Source organism: Oncorhynchus tshawytscha, linkage group LG15 (assembly GCF_018296145.1).
Source record: "Oncorhynchus tshawytscha isolate Ot180627B linkage group LG15, Otsh_v2.0, whole genome shotgun sequence".
NCBI classification, from domain to species: Eukaryota; Metazoa; Chordata; class Actinopteri; order Salmoniformes; family Salmonidae; genus Oncorhynchus; species Oncorhynchus tshawytscha.
In genome coordinates, this window is record NC_056443.1 from 29,039,497 (window position 1) to 29,060,569 (window position 21,073).

Below are 21,073 nucleotides of genomic sequence, written 5' to 3' on the forward strand. Positions count from 1 at the left end.
AAGATGGAGACTTGGGGCATGATAGGAATGAAGATAACTCTGAAAAGTCTACATTTGTATCTAGCTATTAGATAAACACTGAGCAATAGAAGGGTCTCTGTGTGTATTTTTGTGGACACAGACATAAACTGAGGTCACAACAGGAATAATGAAATGTACGAACACACGCTCTATTACAGGAGTATGGTAAATTCATTTAAACAAGTGAAGTGTATACACTCACACCTGTTGCAGATACTGGATGTAGACAGTGCACTCTAGTCAGAATAAGCATCAATACTCTGCTTTTACTACTCAACAGGGCAGATACTCCTGTGTAGTCACCCATTGTCGTTCCATTTGTTCTCCCAGCCACCTCATTGACTATGTATCACCTGGCTGCTTTAATTATGGACAGCCTGACCTTTAGCTGTTACGAGTGTCTCTCTCTCCCAGGCGTTCCATCTTTGCCCTTTAAGGTGAAAGGAGCACTGACAGGATGAAATTGCCCAGGTCCTCTCAGGAATGTGTGTGTGGGGGTGGGGACAGAAACAGAAAGGGAAAGAAAGAAAGAAAAAACGAAAGAGCGTGGAAGAGAGAGAGGGAGAGAGTAGGAGAGGAGGCAGTGAAGCGTACCCCAGTGATGCGACTGCATGCCTCTGGTTAGCTGCTTCCCTGTAATTACTTTCCTTGTTGGTTTATATTGCTCTCCTGAGATTGATTTTGCTTCCTCTGTCTTTCTACTGATCAGCTTCTGTACTTCCTTCCTCCATCCTTCTCTTTCTCACTCTCCCCCAGTCCTAAATCCCTCTCTTTCCTTCTCTACCACCCCCCCCCACCACCACCACTTTCTTTCTCCCTCGCCCCTCTATCCCTCCTCTAACCAGATCTCAGTCCTTTGGCATAAATTAGCCCTTTACAAAGAATCCAATTAAGGCCAGTTTGCCTAACAAGGCACTGGGGCATGGCGGCGTTGACGCAAGTCAGAGGTCGCTGGCTGCTCTAGGAACCTCTGGAGACAAGCAAAATGTTAAGCATGTATACAGAAGGCTTTGGGAGAGGCATTGTGCCTGCAGAAACGGGAGAGAGGAGGTGAGTTACTGTCTATACGGGGAGAGATCTATTTTCTAACTGCACATCACACCCACCCTTGCTGAATTCCTTTTGTTCCTGCTGCTGAGGTGTGGATCATCAATCAAATGACTCTTTGTAGGTTCTATCATGCCACATGTAATGGAGGTGCTTTTATGGATTTATTTAACCCTTATTTTATTTGTTCAGGTAAATTGACTGAGAAGACATTCTCATTTACAGCAATGACCTGGGGAATAGTTACAGGGTAGCCAATTAGTGAATGAGCCAATGCGTTACCTTGCCTGAGATCTGAAGACTTGCGTTAACTCCTGAGCTAATGCTCTTTGACCAGTTGTCTGATTTGATTTTGCAAAGGGATTTTGTATTGAAAGTGCTGCATACTATGTGTGGTTACTAAAGGGAGCAAGGACAGTGGATGGATAAAAACATATTTTACATGATGGCGCAATTCTCTCAATCAGAAACTGATTCGCAAAAAGAGCAGAGTAAGCATGTTACCCAATATTAAAATACTTGCAGCAGCTAATCAACAACATACACACTCAGCTCGTCATGCAACTTGAACAGAATCTCACCAGAACAAGCTGATGAGGTTTGACTTTAGAAGACCTGTACATATACACCTCATGGTATGTGGACACCCTGGGTAAAAATCGTCTGTCCTCGGTAGCAACACTCAATACCGAGTTCCAAACTGCCTCTGGAAGCAACGTCAGCACAAAAACTGTTTGTCGGAAGCTTCATGAAATGGGTTTCCATGGCCCAGCAGCCGCACATAAGCCTAAGATCACCATGCGCAATGCCAAGCGTCGGTTGGAGTGGTGTAAAGCTCGCCGCCATTGGACTCTGGAGCAATGGAAATGTGTTCTCTGGAGTGATGAATCACGCTTCACCATCTGGCAGTCCGAGGGACTAATCTGGGTTTGACGGATGCCAGGAGAATGCTAACTGCCCGAATGCATAGTGTAAAGTTTGGTCTATACATAAATGGTTTGTTGAGATCAGTGGTGTAAAGTACTGAAGTAAAAATACTTTAAAGTACTACTTAAGTAGTTTTTTGGTGTATCTGTACTTTACTATTTATATTTTGGACAACTTTTACTCCACTATATTTCTGAAGAAAATATTGTACTTTTTACTCCATACATTTTCCCTGACAACCAAAAGTACCCATACATTTTGAATGCTTAGCAGGACAGGAAAATTGTCAAATTCATGCACTTATCAAGAGAACACGTGGTCATCCCTACTGCCTCTGGTGAACTCACTAAACACAAATGCATCTTTTGTAAATAATGTCTGAGTGTTGGAGTGTGCCCCTGGCTATCCATACATTTTAAAAACAGTGTGCCCCTTTACCCCTAACAACATGTACATATTACCTCAATATTATATTATACCTCATATTACCTCAACTAACCTGTTCCCCAAGACATTGACTCGGTACCTGTATCCCCTGTATATACTGTTGCCTCGTTATTGTATTGTGTTACTTTAGTTTATTTAGTAAATATCTTCTTAACTTTACTTTTCTTAAAACTGCATTGTTGGTTAAGGGTTTGTAAGTAAGCATTACACAGTAAGGTCTGCACCTGTTTTAGTCAGTGCATGTGACAAATACATTTTGATTTGATTAATATAATTTATACTTTTACTTTTGATACTTAAGTATATTTGAGCAATTACATTTACTTTTGATACTTAAGTATATTTAAAACCAAATACTTTGACTTACTCAAGTAGTATTTTAATAACTTTCACTTTTACTAGAGTAACTTTCTATTAAGGTATCTATACATTTACTCAAGTATGACAATTGGTTACTTTTTCCACCACTCGTCGAGATCATTGTGGAAGAACTTGACTGGCCTGCAGAGCCCTGACCTCAACCCCATCAAACACCTTTGAGATTAATTGGAACGCCGACAGCAAGCCAGGCCTATTCACCCAACATCAGTGGCCAACCTCAATAATGCTCTTTTGGCTGAATGGAAGCAAGTCCCTGCAGCAATTTTCCAACATCTAGTAGATAGCATTCCCAGAAGAGTGGAGGCTGTTATAGCAACAATGGGGGAATGAACTCCATATTAATGCCCATGATTTTGGAATGAGATGTTCGACAAGCAGGTGTCCACATACGTTTGGCCATATAGTGTATATCTCTCATCATCACACTGTATTGCTATAATGTTCTTTGTCAGAGGCTTTATTGAAAACCCCAGACAGACAGACTTACAAGTCAAAGCCTTAAAGGCTTTGGTTGTTACAACGCCGAATTTCAGTTAATGTGACAAAACAAGCAAGTGTAGTGTAGATAATCAATGTACCATCTACCCGCTGTTAAATATCTCTTCCATAACCAAAAGTATTGTATATTCAGCTGTTTGAAGCTGGTGAACAAAACCGAAAGTAAAAGAAGCCAACATGAAACTTAAGCATAGAAAACGGGAAGCATAGAAATTGTGCACATAGAACAGATCTACCGCTTCTTAGACTTGCTTTCAATGAGAATGACAGATCTATAACTCACATTTTTATGTGGATTTGGACGGGTTGCCCAAAAAGTTACATATTGCAGCTTTAAGTCTGACAGAAAACATCCTAGCGGGTCAAATCAGTGAGGCTGCAGAACAAAAAAACATCCAGAACACCAGGCCCTGTCCTAATCCCCGCTGCTCTGTGGGCGGTTGGAGGAAAGCGCCTGACAGAGCCGGTGGAGTCAGGCCGCCCACGCCCCTGTCTGAGCTCCCACACACAGAGTAATGCAGGGTTTTCTCCAAACGGGAATTCAGGAGAAGTTCCACCCCCATTCATTTTCAACAAGGGCACACAGAGAAAATGTGCAGAGGATTGTGGGAAGGTGAGCGGCGAAGGACCCTACTAGCGGAGCGGTAGAAAAGGTTGAACTTTATGCATATTTCAAGCGCAGCGTTGGAGACGCGGAAAAGTTAAGCGTTGGAGCGAAGCCTTGTCAAGATGGGGCGTCGCTCTGGTCAAAACCCACTAATGAGGCCGGTGGATCGATACCCAAACAAAGTAAGCCTGGGTTTGACCTGCGGAGCCACACATAGCATGGTGCACAGACTGGAATGTAAACTAATGCTCATAGCTGATTCATATCACTGTTTATAGGGATTTCTATGCTGTAATCAGTGGTGGGTAGCAGCACTCAAAACCGCTTATGAATAACAGACCTAATAGTTATTGCACGTGTGCTTATACCCTGTACCCTGGGTCGAGACCCCGCCCTGAGCAACTGCGTCCTGGACTTTGACGGGCAGCCCCCAGGTGGTGAGGGTAGGAAACAACATCTCCACCCCGCTGATCCTCAACACTGGGGCCCCACAAGGGTGTATTCTCAGCACCCTCCTGTGCTCCCTGTTCACCCATGACTGTGTGACCATGCACGCCTCCAACTCAATCATCAAGTTTGCAGACGACACTACAGTAGTTCGGCTTGATTACCAACAACGACGAGACGGCCTACAGTTATGAGGTGAGTGCCCTCAGAGTGTGGTGTCAGGAAAATAACCTCACACTCAACGTCAACAAAACAAAGGAGATGATTGTGGACTTCAGGAAACAGCAGAGGGAGCATACACCTATCCACATCGATGGCACAGTAGTGGAGAGGGTAGTAAGTCTTAAGTTCATCGGTGTACACATCACGGACAAACTGAATTGGTCCACTCACACAGACAGCGTGGTGAAGGCGGCGCAGCAGCGCCTATTCAACCTCAGGAGGCTGAAGAAATTTGGCTTGTCACCAAAAGCACTCAAACTTTTACAGATGCACAATCGAGAGCATCCTGGCGGGCTGTATCACCACCTGGTACGGCAACTGCTCCGCCCACACCCGTAAGGCTCTCCAGAAGGTAGTGAGGTCTGCACAACGCAACACCAGGGGCAAACTACATGCCCTCCAGGACACCTATACCACCCGATGTCACAAGAAGGCCAAAAAGATCATCAAGGACAACAACCACCCGAGCCACTGCCTGTTCACCCAGCTATCATCCAGAAGGCGAGGTCAGTACAGGGGCATCAGAGCTGGGACCGAGAGACTGAAAAACAGCTTCTATCTCAAAGCCATCAGACTGTTAAACAGCCATCACTAACATGGGATGGCTGCTGCCAACATACTGACTCAAATCTCTAGCCACTTCAATAATTAAAAATTGGATGTAATAAATGTATCACTAGTCACTTTAAACAATGCCACTTTATATAATGTTTACATACATTACTTATCTCTAATGTATATACTGTACCCTATACCATCTACTGCATCTTGCCTATGCCGTTCGGCCATCGCTCATCCATATATTTATATGTACATATTCTTATTAATTCCTTTACACTTGTGTGTATAAGGTAGTTGTTGTGAAATTGTTAGATTACTTGTTAGATATTACTGCACGGTCGGAACTAGAAGCACAAGCATTTTGCTACACTTGCATTAACATCTGTATGTGACCAATTAAATTTGATTCGAATATGATGTAGGACTATGAGTGATATTAGTGTAGCAAGATATATTACCAGGTCATAACAATGCCTCGTTTTACCTCGCTATTCAATCATACACTGATAAAATATAAACGGAACACGTAAAGTGTTGGTCCCGTGGTTTATGAGCTGAAATAAAAGATCCCAGAATTGTTCCATACCGCACAAAAAGCATATTTCTCTCATGGTTTGTGACAGAATTTTTTTTACACCCCTGTTCGTGAGCATTTTATCCTTTGTCAAGATAATCCATTCACCTGGCAGGTGTTGCATAGATGCTAATTAAACAGTATGATGATTACACAGGTACACCTTGTGCTGGGGCCAATAAAAGGCCACTGTGAAATGTGCAGTTTTGTTACACAACACAATGCCACAGATGTCCAAGTTTTGAGGAAGTGTGCATTTGGCATGCTGACTGCAGGAACGTCTACCAGAGCTGTTGCCAGATCATGTAATGGGGTAAAAACTCATTCTGATTGGCTGGGCCTGGCACCCCAGTGGGTGGGCCTTCCCAAGCCCACCCATGGATGCGCCACCACCCAGTATGTTAAATCAATAGATTAGGGCCTAATGAATTCATTTCAATTGACTGATTTCCTTATATGAACTCTAACTCAGAAGAATCTTTGAAATTGTTGCATGTTGCGTTTATATTTTTGTTCAGTATAGATGAATAGCCATACAATTAGTTTCTCCGTGTTGAACAATGATGTAATGAGGTCTATAGCTGCTATTGTACCTCACTAATTACAACAGGGGGTAGAATAGACAGCCCAGACTAAACAGCTGTGGTAACATTATCTATGGCAGTCTTAACATGATAACCCTGTCTGTCTCATACACAAATATAGCCTATCTATTTCATCCAATAGGCGTGAGAATACTCTCACCCTGGTACTCGGCTACTGTGAAAACCACAAAGGTGCGGTTTGCTAGAGAATGCAATAACGCGTCACTGCCTACTGCTCACTGATGATTTGATTACATGGTGCAATGTGTGTGGTTATGATGTATGAAGCACAGTACATACCCACTGCATGAGTTTACATGATTAACCCTCTCTTGCGCGATTGCCCGTAAATCATATCAAATTATTGCTCAAATAGCATTGCGCAACTTGGGGATCATTGAAAGAGCCATTGGAAAAGAAAACACTATTCAAATATAACTTGCGTCACAGCTTGCCTCTTTTCAAATAACCCTCCACAAGCTCGCCTTATGAGGTATAAAGAGAAAAGTGAGTTAAATGATGCCAAGAGCCGTCCAAACCACGAGAAATCAGTCATGTGTAAAAGTTATAAAATAACGCGGACCACGCATTACATCACAGGTGTATAACCCTGCACTCTGCTGTAGACTAGAGATAGATGTCTTACCTTCAGAGTTTGGAGAGTCCCATCACACGAAATGTCTGCCCAGTCAATAATGTCAGACTGTGTGCCAGGATACCTTTAATAAACAAATTACCAGACCATGTAGGCTGGCTGTTCCGATGATCTAACTGTTAGGGTATAGCCTTTTTGGTAGCCCCTAAACCAAACGATAAAGCCCATGCATGCACTTGCAAGTCCTTGGAAAAAGACGCAAAAAATTATGCGAAAAATGAAGTCATAAGTTTCAGAAAGGCGATCCGTTGGAGTTGATGCTACAGGTCCCAAATGCACATTTCTGCCCGTGCAACGAACTACCGCCTGCACTTAGCACCAAGTTAAAATAGATGCCTGTTGCGGCTTAGGCTACTGTCATTTCTGTTGATCGCTAGAGCCGTACTAACTCACGTGTGCTCTGCAATGTGGTTCACAATGCAATGGTTTAGCTCAATCCACTGTCTCAAAGTCCCGCCTATTGGCGATGCCTCATCATAGCACCCCACCGGCATTAACAAAAAAAAACTGGATATGTGCATGACTAACCTTGCAAAATTATTGGAACTTTTTTTTTTAAATTCCCTGGTTTTCCCGAAATCTCGGATGGAGGTTTTACGGAATTAAACAACAACACTTTATATAATGTTTACATACCCTACATTACTTATCTCATATGCATATACTGTACTCTATACCATCTACTGCATCTTGCCTATGCCGTTCGGCCATCGCTCATCCATATATATTGTTATGTACATAGTCTTATTAATTCCTTTACACTTGTGTGTATAAGGTAGTTGTTGTGAAATTGTTAGATTACTTGTTAGATATTATTGCATGGTCGGAACTAGAAGCACAAGCATTTCGCTACACTCGCATTAACTTCTGCTAACCATGTGTATGTGACCAATAACATTTGATTTGATTTGACAATGTACATTTGATTTGATGAACTCGATGATGGTCGTTTAGAACTGAATCACTACACACAGCATTCAAAGGAGGACTGAGGAGAAAACAACACCATGCATTCACCAAACATTGCACTGAGGAAAACAGATTCATTATTTTTGTAATTGTCTGATTGGGAAGTACCATTGTCTATCAATTACAGAATCAAAAAAATATTTCAATTTGGCATTGGAAGTTTTATTTAATATAGTCAGTAATACAGGAGTCAAATTGCAAGGAGTCAGATCAGATCAGATGTCATCAGCAAGCCAGAGCCATCTGTGGAAAGAGCACAAGTAGAAGATAAGTGCAAACAGAATAAATGTATCATTCAACATCTGTTTCCACCAAAACAAATGACATGAACTCTGTCCCAATTCATCTCTGCTTAACTCCTCACATCCTCTCCACTCGCATCCTTCTCAAAAACCATTGGAGGAGGTGTGAGGCGAGGAACCTTGGGTCGTCTCCTCCAATGGGCTTTGAGAAGGAGGCGTGATGGTCAGTCCTTGCATCCACAGCTCTATGAATTTGAGAGTGGCTACATTTTTCAGCCCCATCCTTCAGCTTTTTAATGAAGCAGGCGGGGACACCGCTTTTTTATACTTTCAACTGCTGATTGCCACTTTAAGAAACACACAAACAATGAAGTATGTTTAAGCATACGTGACTGTTGGGAGTGTGGTGCCATACCTTTATCTCCCAGGTGCAGCAGAGCAGACACACTAAAGATGAAGTTGCAGTAGATGTCTTGACCACCCTTTGGCTGTTGTTCAGACAGTGGTAGCACTGTAAGGTGTCCCAGGCACTGATTTGTGGCCACGTCACCTCCCACAGAACCAGTAAAGAGCTACAGGTTCTTACGGTGGGGCATCAGCATAATCTATAGAGAGGGCAGAACTATACAGGAGATGGAATTAGATTTAGTATGGAGTTACAGTCCCAATTTAAAATCCCTGTAGAATCCAGACATAGGTAAAAAAAAAAAAAAAAAAGGTGGAGCAATACATACTATATGTGCTGAGTTGTGTAAGGCATAAAATTAGTTGGTGAACAGCTGCCTGGCATGTGAGAGAGAGAGAGAGAGAGAGAGAGAGAGAGAGAGAGAGAGAGAGAGAGAGAGAGAGAGAGAGAGAGAGAAAAATATATATAAGATGTGAGAAAATGTCACCGGCAAAGATCAATTGGAATGTAAAAGTTTTAGCATCTTAATGTTGTCTCCAAGGTAACAGTCCATTTACAGACTGCTGTGGCTGGATCAAAAGAGGCAACTATGGATAATCATTTAGCCAAATATGTGATAACACATGATGTGGGACTGAATTGCCATGTACCAATCCACGCCATCTGTCAGTCAGCATGGCTCAGTGTTGAACAGCCTGTTGTCATTTCATGCTCATCCCACCTCGTAGAGAGCTATCCTCCTATAGGTTTTCACTTCATCACTTACCTACACCACTCATATCGTTTAGCAGCAGCTAGGTTTCCATCCAATTGCAGACAGATTTTCATGTGAATATTCTAAAAATCTGCAGAAAGAAAATATGTGCATTTTCCCACCAAACCGACTTGTTGCAGATAAAAATCAGTGTGTGATGACGTCGCTTGAGTTTTCATGTCCCGAATAAAAATCTAATGTTCAATGTGTTTCTATTGCATTTTCAACTCTACCGATAGTTTTTTTTTCACAAACTGTTGCATTAAAGAGCAAATGTGCCTCCTCTGGTCTTGGCACGGGCGCTCTAGCCAACAGTTCGCAGATAGGCATATAGTGCAGTAGGCTCTGCGGGTAGGTTAGTCTACATTAGGGGTGTCAAACTCATTCCATGGAGGGCCTAGTGTCTGCTGGTTTTTCCTTTCAATGTAACCCTAGACAACGAGGTGAGAGGAATGAAAGAAAAAAGTTCTAAACTGAGTGACATTAAAGCTATTGAAACTGTAAGAATAATTACATGATTGGTCTTTGTATGGACATGTTTGACGAAGGATGACGTCATCGTCTTCCTCCAGGAAGACACCATCGTAGAAGCCCTTCTCAACACTACATAGAGAGTCAGACTGCAAGATGATATCACAAAATTAGACATCAAATCAAACCACCAAGGTGTGGTAAGTAGCATAGAGCAGGTATTCTCAAACTGGGGTACGCACAATGCCGTCGGGGTTACACCAATAAAAATGTGATTGATTGATTTTTTTAAAATACAAAAATATATATATTTTTATTTAAAAATTCTTCACATTTTCAAACAGTCCATTTATATTTTCCAACAGGGCTAAACATTTGGGTGAGGTTGTTTTCTCGCCTGAGTAGCCTCGTTTCACTGCCCCCAAAAAAATGAAACCATCTAGTGTTCAGCGAAATAACAACACCATGTCAAATACAGGTAGCCTAGTCAGATAATTAACATCCAATCACATTAACCGTTGGAGATTTTCTCTGTCTGCATTAACAAGGACAACACACAGGTCTTTCCAACATTGTATGATTTTTTTGTGTGCAAATTAACTCAAGCTTACAGACAATGTAAAATGTGATATAGCTAAGCACCGGAGTGAGTTGGGTGCGCAATAATGCAGGTACTTTCCCGAAAAGGATGACACAAACAACTGGATTCGTTATCCCTTTCATGCCCTGCCTCCAGTCCACTTAACAATATCTGAACAAGAGAGCCTCATCAAAATTGCAACAAGCGGTTCTGTGAAAATTGAATTTAATCAGAAGCCACTGTCAGATTTCTGGATTGGGCTGCGCTCAGAGTATCCTGCCTTGGCAAATTGCGCTGTTAAGACACTGATGCCCTTTGCAACCATGTACATATGTGAGAGTGGATTCCCGGCCCTCACTAGCATTAAAATTAAATACAGGCACAGACTGTGTGTGGAAAATGATTTAAGACTGAGACTCTCTCCAATACAACCAAACATTGCAGAGTTATGTGCATCCTTTCAAGCACACCCTTCTCATTAACCTGTAGTGAGTTATTCACCATTTGTGATGAACAAATAAGGTTTTATATGTAAGATGGTTAAATAAATAGCCAAATTATTGATTATTATTATATAATTATTTGTGCCCTGGTCCTATAAGGGCTCTTTGTCACTTCCCATGAGCCGGGTTGTGACAAAAACTCACACTCATTCTTATGTTTAATAAATGTATAGTGTGTGTGTGGCAGGCTTACAATGATGGCAAAAAAACAACATTTGAGAGTGCGCTGACCCTGGTGCTAAAGGGGGTATGCAGCTGCAGGTTGAATGTCTGAAGGGGTACAGGACTATAAAAAGTTTGGGAACCACTGGCCTGGAGATTAGAGAGGTGGATTGCTGGTTCAAGAACCCAAAACATAGGAAAAATAAAGGAAAAACCTGAAATGAGTAGGTGTGTCCAAACTTTGGACTGGTACTGTACAGTGCCTTGCAAAGGTATTCACCCCCCTTGGCATTTTTCCTATTTTGTTGCATAACAACCTGTAATTTAAATTGATTTTTATTTGGATTTCATGTAATGGACATACACAAACTAGTCCAAATTGGTGAAGTGAAATGAAAAAAGTAACTTGTTTCAAAAAATGTTTTTTTTTTTTTTAATGTTCCATGGAAAAGTGGTGGTGCATATGTGTTCACCCCCTTTGCTATGATGCCCCTAAATAAGATCTGGTGCAACCAATTACCTTCAGAAATCACATAATTAATTAAATAAAGTCCACCTGTGTGCAATCTAAGTGTCACATAATCTCAGTATATATAAACCTGTTCTGAAAGGCCCCAGAGTCTGCAACACCACTAAGCAAGCGGCACCATGAAGACTAAGGAGCATGCCAGACAGGTCACGGACAAAGTAGTGGGGAAGTACAGATCAGGGTTAGGTTATAAAAAAATATCTGAAACTTTGAACATCCCACGGAGCACTATTATTTAAAAAATGGAAAGAATATGGCACCACAACAAACCTGCCAAGAGAGGGCCACCCACCAAAACTCACAGACCAAGCAAGGAGGGCATTAATCAGAGATCAAATGATACAAACCCCCTAAACAAATTCCAGGTTGTAAGGCAACAAAATAGGAAAAATGCCAAGGGGGTGAACACTTTTGCAAGCAACTGTATATGTCGTTAGACTACATGTGCATAACTATGTGGTTTAAATGTACATTAGCTGTGGTTCCTCTTATTTTGGAAGTAATATAACATTTTTAAATCTATTTTCAAAACATGCAACCTAAGAGTTCATGCCTTCAAGACAGAGGCTGAGGTTAGTCAGTCGGTCTGAGGATTTGAACGTTTTATAGCACCACTTTGTATTTAATCCCAAATTGAAATTGAAGTCAGTGAGCCAGCTAAAATTGGTCAGTTTATTACTACTGCATTTAGTACTAGTTAGAAATGTCCTAACAAGGTAGTCATGCTGCCTGACAAGTAGGCGCAACGTTAGCCTTGATGAGGCCCTTACTCTCTCGGGGTTGTTGTGTGTAGTGTGATTTCCTTAGGGTCAAGCGACCTGGCTTCAACCCAACATCAGGTAAATACCCCCTCCTACCATTTTCTACTCTCACCCAGAGGTGGCGCTCCTAGTGGCCAGAGACTCTAATGCAGGGAAACTTAAATCAGTTCTATCAACATGTTAAATGTGCAACCAGAGGGGGAAAAAAATCTAGATCACCTGTACTCCATACACAGAGACGCGTACAAAGCTCTCCCTCACCCTCCATTTGGTAAATCTGACCACATCTCTGTCCTCCTGATTCCCGCTTACATGCAAAAATTAAAGCAGGAAGCACCAGTGACTCGGTCTATAAAAAAGTGGTCAGATGAAGCAGATGCTAAACTACAGGACTGTTTTGCTATCACAGACTGGAACATGTTCCTGGATTCTTCCGATGGCATTGAGGAGTACACCCCATCAGTCACTGGCTTCATCAATAAGTGCATTGAGGACGTCGTCCCCACAGTGACTGTACGTTCATACCCCAACCAGAAGGCATGGATTACAGGCAACATTCACACTGAGCTAAAGGGTAGAGCTGTCGCTTTCAAGGTGTGGGACTCTAACCCAGAAGCTTACAAGAAATCCTGCTATGCCCTATGACGAACCATCAAACAGGCAAAGCGTCAATACAGGACTAAGATTGAATCATACTACACCGGCTCCGACGCTAGTCTTATGTGGCAGGGCTTGCAAACTATTACAGACTACAAAAGGGAAGCACAGCCGCGAGCTGACCAGCGGCACGAGCCTACCAGACGAGCTAAATCACTTCTATGCTCACTTGTGAGGCAAGCAACACTGAGGCACGCATGAGAGCATCAGCTGTTCCGGATGACTGTGTGATCACGCTCTCCGTAGACGATGTGAGAAAGACCTTTAAACAGGTCAACATACATAAGGCTGCGGAGCCGGACGGATTACCAGGGCGTGTGCTCCAGGCATGTGCTGACCAACTGGCAGGTGTCTTCACTGACATTTTCAACATGTCCCTGATTGAGTCTGTAATACCAACATGTTTCAAGCAGACCACCATAGTCCCTGTGCCCAAGAACACAAAGGCAACCTGCCTAAATGACTACAGACCCGTAGCACTCACGTCTGTAGCCATGGAGTGCTTTGAAAGGCTGGTAATGGCTCACATCAACACCATTATCCCAGAAACCCTAGACCCACTCCAATTTGCATACCGCCCAAACAGATCCACAGATGATGCAATCTCTATTGCACTCCACACTGCCCTTTCCAACCTGGACAAAAGGGACACTTATGTGAGAATGCTATTCCTTGACTACAGCTCAGCGTTCAATACCAAGGTCCCCTCAAAGCTCATCACTAAGCTAAGCATCCTGGGACTAAACACCTCCCTCTTCAACTGGATCCTGGACTTCCTGACGGGCCGCACTATTGGTTAGAGCCTGTAAGTAAGCATGTCACTGTAAGGTGACACCTGTTGTATTCGGCGAACGTGACAAATAAACTTTGATTTGATGAGCAGAAGAAGGACAGTGTTTGAGGGTCAAAAGCATGTCCTGTTAATTAAGGTGTGAGGGATTTGTGATAAAGAAGCACAGGTTGTGTTTTCTGAACTGAAGGAGTAGTGTAACGATCCTAGCCTTGAGAAATCCCCCAAGTGAGATTTCGCTCTTGGCATCTCCCTTGGGGTTCCTTTAGGGCAGGGTTTCCCAAACCTCTCCTCGGCCCCTCCAGACGTTTTCACTTCATGTTTAACCCTTAACTGGCACACATGGTTCAATTAGTCAACTAATTATCAAGCCTTTGACAAATTAAATCAGGCGTGGCTGTTTAGGTGTCACGTGTGCTCCCCCTCTGGCCTCTAGGTCACCAGGCTGCTCGTTATGGCGCACACCTGTCACCATCATTGTGTTTATTTATTGAAACACTCACTCCCTGAACTTGCTTCCCAACTAAGTGCACATCATTACATTGGGGTTAAAACAAAAATGTGAAACTTCTGGGGGTGGTGGTGGAGAAACCCTGTTTTAGGGTCAGATGCCCCAGGGTAAAGCTCTATTTAGGGGGATACTCACCCCTGCCATTAGCTGCAATATGGTCACCTATTCCGGTTAGGTCCATGTCCTCCGCTGTGACTTTTGATTACAATAATATACAATTAACATGAGGCAGCCAGGACTGGCATATGTTATCTTTTTAGAAAAAAAATTGTTACACTTTACATGTGTAAACAAACACAAACTAAATAGGTACCGGAACTGACCTGAGAGTGTGAGCTGTAAAGAGACAGTCAGCTGCTCTTACCACTAGCCTTGCCCTTGTCCAATGGCTAGAGGTACAGCAGAGGCAACATAATTCACCCAAGGCCTGGACAAAAAAGGTATAAGGCCTCAAGACATGCTAAGTGTTATGTACCTATTTAGTTGTTTGTTTACGCATGTAAAGTGCGAGGCCTTAGACCTTTTTTGTCCAGGTGACTCCTTTAAGTCATGAAATAAATGTATTTCCATGTGCTTCCACGATTTGGTATTACTGAAAACATTTTACATAATTAACGGCAAACAGCTATCTAAGCCCAATGTTCCCTAGGGTTGCTAACGTTAGAATACAAGATACTGTCACAGATAGGTGAGAACATCTTGTAGAACATCTTTGATACTGTTGGCCAAGCGAATACATATCACTCCCTGTCTACAAGATGAACCAATATCCGTAACTGATTGAAATAAATTAAGAGTTTAGAGTTATGCCGACCGAAATACAGTGAATACTAGATTATTTGTATTTTCTTGTCCTATAATTTACCTCGCGTTCTCACCGTAAAATAGATATGTGCATACAAATAAGCAGTTGTTTCTTTGTACTAACAGCACAAACTCAGGGCGCGTCGCGTTTAGAGATTAAGAAGGGGCGTGGCATCAGGCCTCTGCTATTGAGTTTGTGCTATTAGTACCGAAAAACATTGTGCTTATTTGTTCATGTAGCATATTAAGGGTAGACTGTGTTGGTATACGCACAGAAAGGACAATGAGACCGATTTCACCGGATCTATAATTATGAAGCAGTCGCTTGGCAGTTATTTCGCCCACCAAGCCAGGAGTTTTTGTATGGAGGTCAATGAGTGTCGAATTTGGTAAACAAAAAAATGTATGTCTTATTTCTTACGCGTGGGGTATTTGATCGAATAAACGTTTCGTAATGCTTAAATTGTTAGAGTGTACTGATATGAGTAGGACACGTGACATCCCGGCAACTTTGAGAAAAAAAAACTTTATATCGCAGTTCGCTCGAGGTGGATCTACATATTCATGACATAAAACTAGCAGCATAGAATCTCTCTCCAATAATCAATCTGAGCACCAGGCTTGTCGATATATTCTCCGTATACCTCAATGGTCCGAATAGCCTCTCTCTATTTGGTGGGGAGTGGACATTTCAACCGGATGCTTCAGATTTAATATCCGGTGAAACATGTGACTTCTGGTTTTGTCTTTGGTGTTTTTAAGTGGGCGAATGTGGTATTTGGTATAACGTGCGATAGTTTCAGTGACGGTGTTCGGTCAGTCTGACAGTAAAGATGCCATTGTGTGGAGGAACAACTGGGCCAAAGGATGCCACTGAGGAGGTGCAGAAGATTTGTGATGAGGTGAGAGAGGAAAGGGGACTGTCTGTGTAGATCGAGTAATGAACGCCATTCCCCACCAAATGTAGTCTACTAAAATTGTAGCTACTAAAAGATAACCATGTTTTTTGCCCACAGATGAAGCCGCATGCAGAGCAGAAAACGGGGAGGAATTTTGACGTTTTCACAGCGAAAATTTACAAGACTCAGTTGGTGGCAGGGACCAACTTCTTCATCAAGGTTTCAGATTATTTCTTGCTACGTAACGCTTTACATTACTGTCCCCTTATTACTGTGGTATGTAATTACAGTGTAACAAGTATTGCAATTACTCATTCTTCCTAACCTCAGCCCTAAGGTACAGCCCTACAGTACACACTTCTTAGCCCTATCCAGGCTGTGTCACATCTGGCCGTGATTGGGAGTCCCATGGGGCGGCACACAATTGTCTTCCGGGTTTGACCGGTGTAGACCGTCGTTGTAAATAAGAATTTGTTTTTAACTGAATTGCCTAGTTAAATAAAGGTTATGTAACGCTAGTACAGGGTAAATAGTGTAGTAATGGGTCATTACAATACATGGTACACTTTAATTACAGGAATAATTACCCAGTAAAAAGGGCACTGTAATGTGTAACTAAAGAGGGTGGTTTATTTGACAGTACCCTTTCAGTAGCCTACATTGTTACACTGTAAGCCAAGTGGCCAGTGGACACAGACTGCATTTCAGTGCATTGATACTGGATTCCATTTCACATGTTCCATGAGACATGGATGGATGTAACTGGTCAGTTGTTAGAGACCTCTAACACTCATCCATATATGTATATATTCTTATTCCAGTCCTTCACTTAGATTTGTGTGTGTGTGTTAGGTAGTTGTGGAATTGTTAGATATTGCTGCACTGTCGGAACTAGAAGCGCAAGCATTTCGCTACACTCTCAATAACATCTGCTATCTATACTGTTGCAAATGTGTGTGTGACCAATTTGATTTGACCTGTTCTCTGTTCTTACCACTGTGTCCAACTGCCTGACTCTGACCTCATCTCTCTTGTGTCTTACAGGTTCATGTTGGTGGTGAAGACCATGTCCACCTGCGCGTGTATAAAATGCTGCCACACGCCGGAAGCAAACTGGAGCTGACCAGCCTGCAGGAGTCCAAAGCCCACAGCGACCCCATCGAGTACTTCTGATTAACCCTATCAAGTACTTCTAATGACCCCTGTGACCCAGCCGCAGTCTGAGCCGAACCCCGGTGCCTACCCTACCCAATACACTACAGCCTCCTTTCCCTACACATAATAGATCTATGGTCATTCTACAGCCCAGGTAGCCTTTTAATATCAGTTTTCAGTGTTTCTTAAAATTATTTTATAATATGTAGCTGATAGGAAACCTTCATGTATGAAGAGAAATTGAAATAATGAATGAGCTCCAAACATGAATGTATATTTGCCTACTCAATTAAAGACAATATACTATTTTGCCACATGGTTAATAAATCATAATACTTTGTAACGAAGATGAATTCCTTGTCCATTATCGATGGTCTTTGAACACAATTTCAAACCTAGATCAACCCATTGCCCTCAGGTGACAGGTTAACACCGGCCTGGAAGCAAGTCCCTGCAGCAATGTTCCAACATTTAGTGGAAAGAAGAGTGGAGTCTGTTACAGCAGCAACGGGGGGACAAACTCCATATTAATTCCCATGATTTTAGAATGAGATGTTTGACGAGCAGGTGTCCACATACTTTTGGTCATGTGGTGTATTTCTTTTAAATTTTATGCATACAATTGTTTACATCCCTGTTAGTGAGCATTTCCCCTTTTCCAAGAAAATCCATCCAATGGACAGGTGAGGCATATCAAGAAGCTGATTTAAATCAAAAATGATCCTTACACAGGTGCACCTTGTGCTGGGAACAATAAAAGGCCACTCTAAAATGTGCAGTTTTGTCACACAACACAATGTCACAGATGTCTCAGGTTTTGAGTGAGCATGCAATTGGCATGCTGACTACAGGAATGTCCATCAGAGCTGTTGCCAGAGAATTTAATGTTAATTTCTCTACCATAAGCTGCCTCCGTCATTTTAGAGAATTTGTCAGTACGTCCTATTACTCTGACATTTCACATTCTTAAAATAAAGTGGTGATCCTAACTGACCTACGACAGGGAATTTTTACTAGGTTTGAATGTTGGGAATTGTGAAAAACTAAGTTTAAATGTATTTGGCTAAGGTGTATGTAAACTTCCGACTTAAACTGTAAGTACTTTTTTGGCGTGTCTACTTCACTCTACTATTTATATTTTTGACTACTTTTACTTTTACTTCACTACATTCCTAAAGAAAATAATGTACTTTTTACTCTATACATTTTCCCTGACACTCAAAAGTACTCATATTTATTTTAAATGCTTAGCAGGACAGGAAAATATTTAAACTCACGCACTAATCAAGAGTCATCCCTACTGCCTCTGATCAGGCAGACTTATGAAACACAAATGCTTCATTTGTAAATTATGTCTGAGCGTTGTAGTGAGCCCCTGGCTATCCGTAATTGTTTTGTTTTTTGTGTGTGCCATCTGGTTTGCTTAATATAAGGAATTTTAAATGATTCATGCTGTTTCTTTTGAACTGAAGTATATTTTAGCAATTACATTTACTTTTGAGACTTCCGTATATTTAAAACCAACTACTTTTAGACTTTTAATCAAGTAGTATTTTACTGGGTGACTTTCACTTTTACTTGAGTAATTTTCTAACAAATCTTTACTTTAACTCAAATGACCATAAGGTACTGTTTCAACCACTGCATAAAGGAAGGTCCATAAAGAAATAGTTTGTTGAGATTGGTGTGAAAGAACTTGACTGGCCTGCACAGAACTCTCACCTCAACCCCATCGAACACCTTTGGAATGAATTGGAACACCGACTGCGAGACAGGCTTGATCGCCCAACATCAGTGCCTGACCTCACTAATGCTCTTGTGGCTGAACGCAAGCGGTGGCTTCTTCCTTGCTGAGCGGCCTTTCGTGTTATGTCGATAGAGGACTTGTTTTACTGTGGATATAGATACTTATGTACCTGTTTCCTTCAGCATCTTCACAAGGTCATTTTCTGCTGTTATGGGATTGATTTGCACTTTTTGCACCAAAGTACGTTCTCCTTCCTGAGCGGAATGATGGCTGTGTGGTCCCGTGGTGTTTATACTTGTGTACTATTGATGTGTGCTTTGTGGTATCGTCAGGCTTTTGGAATTGCTCCCAAGGATGAACCAGACTTGTGGAGGTCTACAATTTTTGTTCTCAGGTCTTGGCTGATTTATTTAGATTTTCCCATGATGTCAAGCAAAGAGGCACTGAGTTTGAAGCTAGGCCTTGAAATACATCCACAGGTACACCTCCAATTAGCCTATCAGAAGCTTCTAAAGCCATGACATTTTCTGGAATTTTCCAAGCTGTTTAAAGTCACAGTCAACTTAGTGTATGTAAACTTCTGACCCACTGGAATTGTGTCAGTGTTAATTATAAGTGAAATAATCTGTCTGTAAACAATTGTTGGAAAATGTATCTGTCATGCACAAAGTAGATGTCCTAACCGACTTTCCAAAACTATAGTTTGTTAACAAGAAATTTGTGGAGTGGTTGAAAAACAAGTTTTAATGACTCCAACCTAAGTGTATGTAAACTTCTGACTTCAACTGTAAGTAGTACTTTTACTTTCTATATTTTACTATGTTTTTACTTAAGTACTTTACACCACTGGCTTTATGCACAGGAGCATTGTCATGCTGAAATAGGAAAGGGCCTTCGCCAAACTGTTTCCAAACATTTGGAAGCACAGAATCGTCTAGAATGTCACAACTTCCGGCGCCGACAGAGATGGCCGCCTCGCTTCGCGTTCCTAGGAAACTATGCAGTTTTTTGTTTTTTTACGTGTTATTTCTTACATTAGTACCCCAGGTCATCTTAGGTTTCATTACATACAGTCGAGAAGAACTACTGAATATAAGATCAGCGTCAACTCACCATCAGTACGACCAAGAATATGACTTTCACGAAGCGGATCCTGTGTTCTGCCTTTCAACCAGGACACCAGAATGGATCCCAGCCGGCGACCCAATAAAACGACTCCGTAAAGGAGGGAAACGAGGCGGTCTTCTGGTCAGACTCCGGAGACGGGCACATCGTGCACCACTCCCCAGCATTCTTCTCGCCAATGTCCAGTCTTTTGACAACAAGGTTGATGAAATCTGAGCAATGGTAGCATTCCAGAGGGACATCAGAGACTGTAACGTTCTTTGCTTCACGGAAACATGGCTCACTGGAGAGACGCTATCGGAGGCGGTGCAGCCAGCGGGTTTCTCCACGCATCGCGCAGACAGAAACAAACAACTTTCTGGTAAGAAGAGGGGCGGGGGCGTATACCTTATGGCTAACGAGACGTGGTGTGATGACAGAAACATACAGGAACTCAAATCCTTCTGTTCACCTGATTTAGAATTCCTCACAATCAAATGTAGACCGCATTATCTACCAAGAGAATTCTCTTCGATTATAATCACAGCCGTATATATTCCCCCCCAAGCAGACACATCGATGGCTCTGAACGAACTTTATTTGACTCTTTGCAAACTTTAATCCATACATCCTGAGGCTGCATTCATTGCAGCTGGGGATTTTAACAAGGCTGATCTGAAAACAAGACTCCCTAAATTGTATCAGCATATCGACTGCGCAACCAGGGCGGGAAAAACCTTGGATCATTGTTACTCTAACTTCCGCAACGCATATAAGGCCCTGCCCCGCCCTCCTTTCGGAAAAGCTGACCACGACTCCATTTTGCTGATCCCTGCCTACAAACAGAAGCTAAAACAAGAAGCTCCCACGCTGAGGTCTGTCCAACGCTGGTTCGACCAAGCTGATTCCACACTCCAAGACTGCTTCCATCACGTGGACTGGGATATGTTTCGTATTGCGTCAGACAGCAACATTGACGAATACGCTGATTCGGTGTGCGAGTTCATTAGAACATGCATTGAAGATGTCGTTCCCATAGCAACGATTAAAACATTCCC

The 21,073-nt window shown here is 42.2% G+C and overlaps 2 protein-coding genes and 2 long non-coding RNA genes across 6 annotated transcripts in view; 1 reads left to right on the plus strand and 3 right to left on the minus strand.

Annotated features, from left to right (window-relative positions):
- LOC112214780 (RAS guanyl-releasing protein 2) overlaps positions 1–7,408 on the minus strand; it is a 63,839-nt gene extending 56,431 nt beyond the window's left edge. For 2 of the 3 annotated variants that reach the window (XR_006078950.1, XM_024373793.2), the window contains exon 1: positions 6,963–7,407. The gene's annotated coding sequence lies outside the window, so the exon portion shown is untranslated. Of the gene's footprint in view, positions 1–6,962 lie in introns of all 3 variants that reach the window. The other variant, XM_042298403.1, reaches the window with a different exon arrangement.
- A 708-nt stretch (positions 7,409–8,116) lies between these two features.
- Positions 8,117–8,968, minus strand: LOC112214974. Its single transcript, XR_002948180.1, has 3 exons — positions 8,917–8,968; positions 8,598–8,804; positions 8,117–8,183 (listed from the first exon to the last, which is right to left on the minus strand). It is a non-coding gene; the product is annotated as an uncharacterized LOC112214974 (long non-coding RNA).
- A 91-nt stretch (positions 8,969–9,059) lies between these two features.
- LOC112214782 lies at positions 9,060–14,802 on the minus strand. The gene is made up of 3 exons (XR_002948152.2): positions 14,630–14,802; positions 14,442–14,501; positions 9,060–9,962 (listed from the first exon to the last, which is right to left on the minus strand). It is a non-coding gene; the product is annotated as an uncharacterized LOC112214782 (long non-coding RNA).
- A 934-nt stretch (positions 14,803–15,736) lies between these two features.
- LOC112214781 (cystatin-B) lies at positions 15,737–17,511 on the plus strand. Its single transcript, XM_024373796.2, has 3 exons — positions 15,737–16,012; positions 16,127–16,228; positions 17,054–17,511. The coding sequence occupies exons 1-3, from the start codon at positions 15,944–15,946 to the stop codon at positions 17,180–17,182; spliced, it is 300 nt and encodes a 99-aa protein (XP_024229564.1). The 5' UTR covers positions 15,737–15,943; the 3' UTR covers positions 17,183–17,511.
- Positions 17,512–21,073: the final 3,562 nt, after the last annotated feature.

Bases quoted from the DNA above. Each gene is read 5' to 3' on its own strand.
- LOC112214781 (XM_024373796.2), top strand. From the start codon at position 15,944: ATGCCATTGTGTGGAGGAACAACTGGGCCAAAGGATGCCACTGAGGAG. The intron at 16,013-16,126 runs GTGAGAGAGGAA...TTTTGCCCACAG, and splicing joins TGCAGAAGATTTGTGATGAG to ATGAAGCCGCATGCAGAGCA. The intron at 16,229-17,053 runs GTTTCAGATTAT...TGTGTCTTACAG, and splicing joins GGACCAACTTCTTCATCAAG to GTTCATGTTGGTGGTGAAGA.